We start from the raw sequence: 10,110 nt of genomic DNA, 5'->3' as shown, positions 1-10,110 counted from the left end.
TTGGCTGTACACAAGCCTTTTGAAAGAACTAATTAAACAATAAAAATGAAAGAAATTGTGGTTTGCTATTGTAAATGAAATAATAATAAAATATATTTTCCAAAACACAAAAGTATGTGTATTTTATTTAGCCTTGCCTACTCAAACTCTTACATCATTGTCATCTGTGAATTTTCAAATATTTCTCAAACTTTAATACTTACCCTCAGCGTTTTTATTTATTTATTTATTTATTTTATGTATAAATTCATACATATATTATTTTAAACATGCTCTTGTGGTCGTAATATTTGGCTTTTATTTACAAAAAACATGCATAATTAAACTATTCAAATTTGCCATTTTCTCCTGGGGAAGAGGTAAAAGGTCGCGGTATACGTCAAACTCGTAAATTCGTGTATCATCTAGAATCCAGAGTTTATCAGTGGTAAATACGACTTTGTCGGCCGTTTAGGTGCAATTTACAAGTCAGAAAGACGTTATTTGCCAGTTTCCGACAGAACGCAGCATTAGGTTTATATGGTGGGAATAAACAAACTGAGTCTACAATATTAACTTTAAGAAGTTATATGTTTGGAAGCAAATGCAAAAAGAACATGTTAAAATGGCGTGAAGATAAAATATTTTAGATTATGTTACGTTTGTGTATACATGTTATTATATGTAAGTAGTAAATGTTGGTCAAAAATAAATTTATCAGTGTTCAATATGGTCTCTTGATGTTAACAATATTTATTGTGATGGATATATTAAATGCGTTTAAGTTAGCGTAACTTGTATTAACTGTTTTTTTTTCATCAACCGTTCTAGTCCTTAGTGTGTTACAATACTCCCACCTATAGGAGAAAGTTAATATTTGCATATTCTGGGTTAATTTACTGACAAGGGGAAGCTACTAGAAACAAACTTTATGCCTCGACGTAAAGCAGAGTTTGGTGGGTTGCTCATATATCAAATAAATTAATATCGATTTAGTAGTTTTAATACTACAGCGTAAAAAATTCAAAACAAAGCGTGACGTTGCCCTGTCCGTTGCCCGGGCTACGGGCGGAAGTTCTGACTTTCACCTGTTGTACATTGAAACAGGAAAAAGAGGGGATCAATAAAGGCGGAGTTTGTGTGATACTTGTAGTTACGTTAGCGATATTTCTGCGTATTTTACTTTTATTCTGGCATTTATGGACAAGTTAAAGAAAGTTCTTAGCGGCCAGGACGGCAACGACGACCTTAACGTGCTGCAGGTAACGATGTGTTGAATTATAACTACTGTTATTAATTTATTTCTGGATTCCAGTACAACTACAAACATGACTTACTTTGTTCTGGAGCTGGTGGAGTGAAAAATGCCTTCAGTAGTGTTTAGGCACTGTTTAAACTGTATTGAGAAACGAAGGTGAGGTCTGACACAGCTGAATTTCCTTGTTCGAATGTTCCGTTCCACCTTAAATTTTGTAGCGGGTATATTCAGGCGTCCCGGTCGTTTAAGAAAGCAACTCGTATAAGTCTGTGAAGTGTTTATAAATGTATTACACCACTGTTAAACTCCCAGCGACTGTTGTCTCTCTCAAGGCAGCGAATGAAGCGACCACGCTGGGCTGGGGAACCCGCGTTAAAGCCTTCATCGCCTGCTTTGCACTGGGAGTCATCTGTTCAGTGCTGGTAAGTAAGAGAAAGAGAGGTTTAAAGGCTCAGGGGGCAATTTCAAATGTATGTCTGTGTTATTAAAATTCACCTAACTGTCAGAAGTTGCGCATCATGAGTCCTGACCAGTACATTTAGGAGAACTCCAGCGACCATACGAGCGAACCACAACAAAAAAAAAAATGTCAGCCACTCTGTCCGTCCCAAACATGACTTACAATTCACTTGTTCTGATGCCATTACTAGAACAACTATTTTTAATCACATATTTCATATTTTATTGTTACCTTAGTGCACCTTTAATGGGCCTAGAGTCCCTATTTTGGTGTGTTTTACCTTTCTCCTCCTAAGGTCTATATATAATGTTTGTTTGTGTTTATGTAGTAGGCAGTAATAAGGGCTTATATTTGTATTATGTCTAAGAAGTGTAGGTACAGTATACACATCACTGGATGCTGAAGTTTTAACTTAGCTCATTTAAAATTTAAAAACCAACCCTTTATTCTCTCTTTGTTTATTACCTTAAGGGGACATGCTTACTGTGGGTTCCCAGAGTGGGAATAATTCTGTTTGCTGTGTTCTACACGTTTGGCAACGTTGCCTCGTTATTAAGGTGAGTCTTAGACTTTATCAGAGGTGGTAAATATATTCCCATGGTTTGGGTGTGTCTTCGGGGTTGGGTGAAACAATGGCCCACGTGTTTTAACGTTGGTCTAATTGTATTATTGTTTGGTGCAGAAATGATCAGACATCGGATATGTTGTGTATGTTTTAGCACAATGTTCTTGATGGGGCCCTTGAAGCAGGTGAAGAGGATGTGTGACAAGACCAGAGGATTGGCAACAGCCATTATGATCGTGAGAGAGCATGCACACACACACACACACACACACACACACACGTGTGTGTGTGTGTAAAATAAATATGAAGAAAAAGCAAACACTACAAATTGTTTGATTTGTGGGTTTTTTTCTTTTCCCTTTCATTATTTGGAAAATACATTTTTGACCTGTATACAGATGTGCCTTTTGATGACTCTCTGCGCTGCATTTTGGGTAAGCGTCTTCTGCTGTTATCAGTCACATACTTTTCCCTTTATATTGGTTTATTTGAAGCATCACCATTTAATTATACGAGTTATAATCAGAGTTCAGCATTGGACCATTGGTTTGTTTAGTCAGTACCAGGCTATTGAGCTCAAATATGTGGGTTTTATACGTTTTACTCCCTCTAAATATTCCAGTATTATCCCTTTTAATGATAATGTACATTTAAAATAGTTGTAGTAGATTCCCTGAATGTGTAAATGATTTATAGGTTATCTTTTTACAGTTCAGTCTTTAGGATTTGAAAAGTTATCCTTTAGTGAATTCCATTTTCATTGTTTAGGCTTTAAAGACATTATAGTCAAAATTATTTTTATTCAGTGACAACGTTAGCTTTTATGTGTTAGGTCTTGAGAGGTGTATTAACATTGTGCTGCATTTTGTTCTCGAATTAGTGGAAAAACAATGGCATTGCCGTGCTCTTCTGCATTCTCCAGTTTCTGGCTTTCACTTGGTAAGTGACCACCACCCCCTGTAACACCTGTTGGATTTTAAAAAAGAGGGATAAATGTGTTGTATATTTCTGTTGACCCGCATACGCTGTAGCTCAGACTCCGGCGTCCTGTCTGCTGGCGACAGTTTGGGAGATGAAATGCACGTTTTTAAAAAGCCAATTATTTCTCATGCTTGCTGCCAGGTTCATTTATGTGAGGGTCAAAGCTGCAGTTCCGTGTCTAATGCTGGCTAATGCTGTAGCCTTTGATCTCCCCCACCGCTCTCCGTATGAAAGCAGGGTTACATTATGCGTTTGTTTCTAAGAACTTAATTAATTGATTAAGTACTTGCTGTTCATGTTAAAAATTTACATTTTTATGGGTGAGTCAGTTTATGTTTTTGAAGTCATATAGACCGCTTATTTAAAAGAGTAATGAAGCATAACATTTTTTTAAATAATAATGACGGTATCTCCTTGTTTACAATCATTTGCAAAAGTAACGTTTTCTTGATAATCAAAGTAAAACCACACACAACAAAACGGGGGCTTTTTTTTTAAAAGAAAAAAGACAAAGGAGAAAGGGAAATGTTTTCTAAGATGACAGTTCCAAAGGGTGAAACAAATACTTCCATACAACAGAAAAATATTGTTTTAAATCTCTTATTTACACAATGTGGGTTCTTACTCACGACTCAAGTTATAGCTGTTAGAGAAGATGAATGAATGAATGAAATATCACAATAACAATGAATTAATTTCAGTTTTATTGATTGTATATAAATGTATAATTTTCTTCCACAGGTATGGCTTGTCTTATATTCCTTTTGCAAGGTAAGTTTTTATAAAAATCAATTTACCGAGTTGTTTTAAAAATCATTTAAAGAAATGGAAATTGTTTTCATGAACGTTGTTATTAACGAATAGCTCATCAAAATAATGTTTCAGCATGTCATTGTTCAAAGATATGCACTACCTACTAAATTTGGGATCTGTTTTCATATCGGTTGTTGTTAGTGGTACATACAGTTATAAAAATCGCACTGCAGAGTAGTTATTAATTGGTTGCCCTAAATTAGACAACAAAATGTGCTTTTAATAATTCAGTATTTGAAGTATTTTAGCAAAAGGACACTGTTTTAATGTACCATTCACTTTGTGAAACTTCACACAGGACCGGATGTTAGAATCATTTTGTATCTGTCACATCACATCATACAAATACACAGCGTATACAGCACTTCATACAGCTTAGCTATTTGTGTCTGAAGTAGTAAGGCTAGTGTATTAGAATTATTTTATACCTTTTATTTGCCACAGAACTGCTTTTCTAATGGGATGACAGCATGTATTTTTCTTTATTTCCATAAACTTTTATTATTTCACATACTGAACATAGCACAATGCAGGTTAGTTTTGCGCTGCACTGTACTGCAGTACGCCATAGTAAATGTTTAATACGATTTGATCAGATTTTGATGTTTCCCAGAGTCAGAAGCTCCATTCGCTCATGGCTCTGTATGAGTGGCCAAAACAGACTTTTCACACTTCTGCTTTTGGCCGCGACTGCTTGTTTACTGATTTGTGTTTGTTCTAATCCAGGAACGCAGTGATTAAGGTGTTCTCCGTATGTTTGAAGTGAGGTGTAGTGCTGCGGACCTCTCTCTCGCCCCGCTCCCCCTCGCTGCCTCTCTCTTTCTCGCTCGCGGTGCCCGCTCTGGCTTCAGCTCCGCTAGCCCCCGAGTGCCCACTGCTAGCGGCCACTCGAGCACCCACTCTAGCGCCTGGCACACGTACACACCACAGGTGTGCGTCTCCTCTCTCTGAAGGCTGGACACTCTCCAGGATTGTGTGCAGATGAAACCTACACACACATACAGCACATACTCGCACATACACTCTCTTACAGGTCAGTGAAGGAATGATATGTGAAGGTAAAGATGACCACTGCCTTTGTACACTTGAACTAACTGGCCTTACTCAATGAGATGACTATAACTGTGTTGTGCTGTGGGTTATTTCAGGGTGAAGCCTTAAATATTACTGTTTGCTTTCATACTTTTAGACATCTTCTTCTGTGCCTTTTGTACCTAGTCTGCTTGGAGAAATATTTTAACCAAATTAATCAAATGAAGTGCAGGACTGCATTGTTGTGTGAATTTGTTTCAGAATTTAGTCATTTATTAAATATGGCTTTGTTGGGCGTTTTCTTTGAATGTAAAGTGGAATTTGAGATGTTTTTTCAAACCTGCTGCAAGTCTTTCAATGTGCTTTGATGTGAAATGGTTTATTGTAGACAAATGTAATGACACTGATTTTTCTGAAGTGTTGATGGAACCCAGGGGTTGGAGATGTCTGCATCATAAAAATAGCTGTTTTATTTGATGTCGGAAATGTGTGAGTTTTGCCTTACGATGCCCTTGTGACATGAATTAATACAAACGATAAATATTAGGCTAAGATTTCAATTTACCAACTGTTCTAAAACAATGTCTCAAGCATCAGACATATTCATGATTATTTACACATTGCTCTTTAGACATCTGGTTTCTATCAACACCACAGGGAACCGTCTATCTTGGTTTCTCTAAATCTGAGCACTTCAAACCACTGCTGGTGGGATTATGCAGCAATTTTGAAATATTGGTGGAATTCCCCTGTGAGACTTGACTTTCCTTGAGGTGTGAGTCGCTGCCTCAAACTACATTGTCGTCTAGCTGCTTAGCTTGTGGAGGATTATGTTTCAGATTTTTAGGGTGCCAATATGCAGTGGCTTGGCTTTGCTATCTAGGATCAATCGTTGTCTTGAAAATGTATTTGTGAAATAGTCGTTGTGCTGCTTAGAGTTTAGACGTGTCCAGTTTTACTGCTTCAAATCACTGTCTGTCACTGGGTTCTTGTACTGCACTGTTTTATGTTGAAAAGCTTAAAATATAATTTCTTTGTCATTTACTTCAAAAATGAAGTATTTTACGTTTGTTTTTTGTTCTTTTGTGCACTGCAGTACCGTACAGAGGTCTTGGGAATCTAAACAAATAGCTTAAATCCATTTATTATCTAAGTGAGTGTGTCTTGGTCCTTAAATCGATTTGTCAAATTAAATGTGCAAATGTGAATGCAGAAAAAAACTGTTTTTTTCTTGTTTTTAAAAAAGTACTTGAGATGTTTTGAGCTGGTTGAATTAAACACATAGATAGGCATAGATCCAGATTTCTCATCTGTGTTCCCAGCCATCACTTGAATTTGATGCTCCACCAGCAGAATCCCTGATTTAATTTAAATAACAGCCTTTTCACTGTTAAACCAGGTATTCGTTGATAACTACAAGTAATGCTGGGCTGCACTGTCATTAAGTCTTTATTGTCCCTAGGGATGCTGAGTGGTACTGGGATGTTCTCAGCATCAGCAGATACATTTTTGACTGATATTTTACACTAATATTTGATTGTGTATTTGTTGTGCTCCAGTAGAGTGAAACGTTTAGGTAGCTCTGGCCTCCTATGATCAAACCTCGGCGGTGTATTCACTTTACAGCATTTGTAACCCAATAAATATGAAGTGATTTCGTAATGCTAAGGTAGGTGTTGTCATAATTGCAACAATGAATGTTTGTAAAGAGAAACATGGTTATAAATGTTTTATATATATCATGCATCCCTTATTGTTCATGTTATTTGTTATACTTCTATATTTAAAATCGTATTTCTTCAGGTACCTAAGACTTTGGCACAGTGCTGTGATTACGGGAAAGAAGGGTATTTTTAGATGTAGATTTTTTTTATTATTTTAAAGAGTATTTCAGTTGCATCATGAATATTTTAATGATGAAACCTCTTAGTATGCATTTTAGTGTACTGCAGTGTATTGTAGTGTTACTCTGTTACATACAGGATGTAGGTGGCAGTTGCACCATTTATAAATAATGTAAAATAAGAATTAAAACCTTATCAAAGTGTGTGTTTCTCGGTCTGTATTCTGAACTGAGCTCTTACTCGGCTGTCGTGTAAAAAGCCTAATGCTCTGAACATCTTAAAACCTCTCTTTTGCTTGAGAGACCAACGTTAATGAGACCTTTTCTGCGGTTAAACCCCTTAATCTCTGTGTCCACACACACTCACCGAGGCAGTGTCTGCGGCAGCATCATGTTTCCCCTGCTCTAAGCACAAACACACAATGTCCAGCTCCTCTCATCCGTCACTGCGGCTCCTCAATTAATGCCTGACCCCCAGAGAGCAGCTGGAGGAGCCGCTACTGGACTTTCCAGTCGCCAAGATATGCTCATATAACCAATCAGCCGACGTCTAGCTTTCACTTAACCCTTTCATGTCCGTGTCACTGTTTAATTTCCACTCAAAATGGTATTTGTTGTTTTTTTTTATGTGTGTCTCAAACACATTCAGTGATGTGGAGGTCTGGGCTCTGGGGTTGTCAGTCGATTCTGAGAGCACCAGCAGCTTCTTTGAGTTGGTAATGTTCTCTTTTTTTTTTTTTTTTTATTGCTTCAATTCTGAACTTCAATTCAGTGATCATTTTTGTGTTGAGTGAATATTATATATTTGAAGGGTTTTCCCTGCCTTCTGTATAATACTATACTTCAAAGAATCAAACTTTATTAGAAATTGAGTCTCTAACACATAGATGTTACACTGTTAAATATTCTATATATTAACACTGCCTTTATAAGATTGTTCTGTAATAAATGCAGTGAATCTCTACCCGAACCATGAACGTTCAAATAATCAATTGTTTAATGACAAAAATCCTGTTGTAAATGATTAGGTTTTGTTTTTATTTATTTTGTTATCATTATTTAAATGATATTGCACCTAAACAAACCTAAAAACTTTTAGTTATCGTTACACTTATATAGCGCCTTTCTAGATACCCAAGGACGCTTTACAATCCACACTGCTCAGAACGCTCAATTCACACACACTGGTGAGAAGCGGCAGCCAAACGCACACAGCGTACTCTGACCAGAAACGACCGTCCACCTGGAGGACTGCATCGGGCACTAGGATTTCACCCAGGACAGAGCGCCAATCCATATCTGGGCACACACACATTCACTCACACATACACACTCATTCACTCACAAACCAGGACAGTTATTAGAGAAGCCAATTCACCTACCCTCCATGTTTTTTGGACTGTGGGAGGAAACCGGAGATCCTGGAGGAAACCCACGCAGACACAGGGAGAACATGGAAACTCCACCCAGATGGGACTTGAACCCAAGATCCCAGTGCTGGGAGGCGAACGTGCTAACCACCAAGCCACCGTGCCGCCAATTTTATAACTAAGTTTTTCACAACTTCAGTTTGTGAATCAAATCAGTTTTGTGAAGTCATTTGGTCTTAATCTTAGAGTTATAGAAAATCCTGGTTTGCCGGAAAATAAGGGAATGAAACCAATGTAGAATTCATGTAAAATCATCTGAAGCTAAAACTACAGAAAATGTTACTGCTGTAAACACACTTGTTTATTACTTACGTAAGTTTGAAACAGAAACTTGAGCACATTTGCTTTCCTTAACATGATGTATGTCCATGTGCAACAGGACCTTTGGGCAGAAAGCAATATGGACAAGACATGATTTCATCCATTGAGATTTGACTGGAAAGTGAAAAGCAGGTGTTTCTAAATAGTATTATTTATTAACATGCATTTCCATGTGGCATGGTAGGGGGTGTCGAACCTCACCTCGTGTCACTTCCTGAGGAATTTGGTGAGTTCTGTGTCTGTGCAGGTTTACTCCAGATGCCCTGTTTTGTTCCATTCATTCATTATCTGTAACTGCTTATTCAGTTCAGGGTCGCGATGGGTCTAAAGCCTACCTGGTACCATTGGTTACAAGGCGGGAATACACCCTGGAGGGGGCGCCAGTCCTTCACAGGGCAACACACTCACACCTACAGACACTTTTGAGTCACCAATCCACCTACCAACGTGTGGACCATGGGAGGAAACCGGAGCACCCGGAGAACACAACACACTCCTCACAGTCACCCGGAGTGGGAATCGAACCCACAACCTCCAGGTCCCTGGAGCTGTGTGGCTGCGCCACCGTGCCACCCCCATCACGATCCTGATCAGGATAAAGAGGTTTTCAAGTCCTTCAAACTTCCACTGAAGTAATCACCTGTCAGAAGGCATTTTACAGAAATCAACAGTCACTACATTTTTTTTAAAGATTACAAAGATGCAAAAGTTCTATATTATGGATGATATAGCACCATGAATAGTACTACAGGACATGAACCAACAAGATAAAGATCAAGATTTTGATTGCGGCTTGACATTAACTGCGTCAGGATCTATTTAACATTGATAAACATGAAAAGCTCCATCTGCTGATGATTTGATTCTTCCAGTCAGTGTTGATTCAGTTTTAAAGAACTACTGTTCTATCAGTTGAAGCCATTTCTGTGTTCGGAGACAGTGGTACGATTGCATGCAAATTTCTAGGTGTTTGGAACTGTCCGTGGTGCTGAACAGCAGAGGTCATCTTAAACCACTGTCTTTACTAAAGAACCTTGAAGAGCCATTTTTAAAAGTGTGGATATGAATAAATATAAAAACGGAAATCCAATTCCTATTGACTCCTGGTATGATATGTTTGTTAACTGTGTGTCTTTTCACTGTTTTTAACTACATCTTTTTTGTCATTCCCTTCACAGTACTTTTCCTTGGGTATGAGGTTTTATGTGGTGCTTTGGGTAAACAGTAAATACCACTAGTCTCGGTAATCTGACGTTCTTTTTTTGTTGTTGTTGTTGTTTTTGTTTACTGGCTACTGGTCATTCTAATTGTCTGCATTATCAAATTTGGTTGAAAACTTTATTTATTGAAATTGTCTAGGGTTAGGGTTAAACTGATCATATGATTTATAAGAGGTGCATCATATCCTGGTTCTATGAGGTGAAATGT

The 10,110-nt window shown here is 37.8% G+C and overlaps 1 protein-coding gene across 1 annotated transcript; it reads left to right on the top strand.

The window, feature by feature from the left end:
- Positions 1 to 1,043: 1,043 nt before the first annotated feature.
- sft2d2b (SFT2 domain containing 2b) lies at positions 1,044 to 7,504 on the top strand. Its single transcript, XM_066666719.1, has 8 exons — positions 1,044 to 1,241; positions 1,570 to 1,659; positions 2,169 to 2,254; positions 2,417 to 2,498; positions 2,661 to 2,696; positions 3,143 to 3,201; positions 3,985 to 4,014; positions 4,783 to 7,504. Exons 1-8 carry the CDS (start codon positions 1,179 to 1,181, stop codon positions 4,820 to 4,822), a joined length of 486 nt encoding a protein of 161 aa, XP_066522816.1. The 5' UTR covers positions 1,044 to 1,178; the 3' UTR covers positions 4,823 to 7,504.
- Positions 7,505 to 10,110: the final 2,606 nt, after the last annotated feature.

The sequence above is a fragment of the Hoplias malabaricus genome, chromosome 3, assembly GCF_029633855.1.
Source record: "Hoplias malabaricus isolate fHopMal1 chromosome 3, fHopMal1.hap1, whole genome shotgun sequence".
NCBI lineage: Eukaryota > Metazoa > Chordata > Actinopteri > Characiformes > Erythrinidae > Hoplias > Hoplias malabaricus.
The sequence above is the reverse complement of the archived record's forward strand: the minus strand, read 5'-3'. Positions and strand labels throughout refer to the sequence as shown.

Bases quoted from the DNA above. Each gene is read 5' to 3' on its own strand.
- sft2d2b (XM_066666719.1), top strand. From the start codon at position 1,179: ATGGACAAGTTAAAGAAAGTTCTTAGCGGCCAGGACGGCAACGACGAC. The intron at 2,255-2,416 runs GTGAGTCTTAGA...TGTATGTTTTAG, and splicing joins AACGTTGCCTCGTTATTAAG to CACAATGTTCTTGATGGGGC. The intron at 4,015-4,782 runs GTAAGTTTTTAT...GTTCTAATCCAG, and splicing joins TCTTATATTCCTTTTGCAAG to GAACGCAGTGATTAAGGTGT.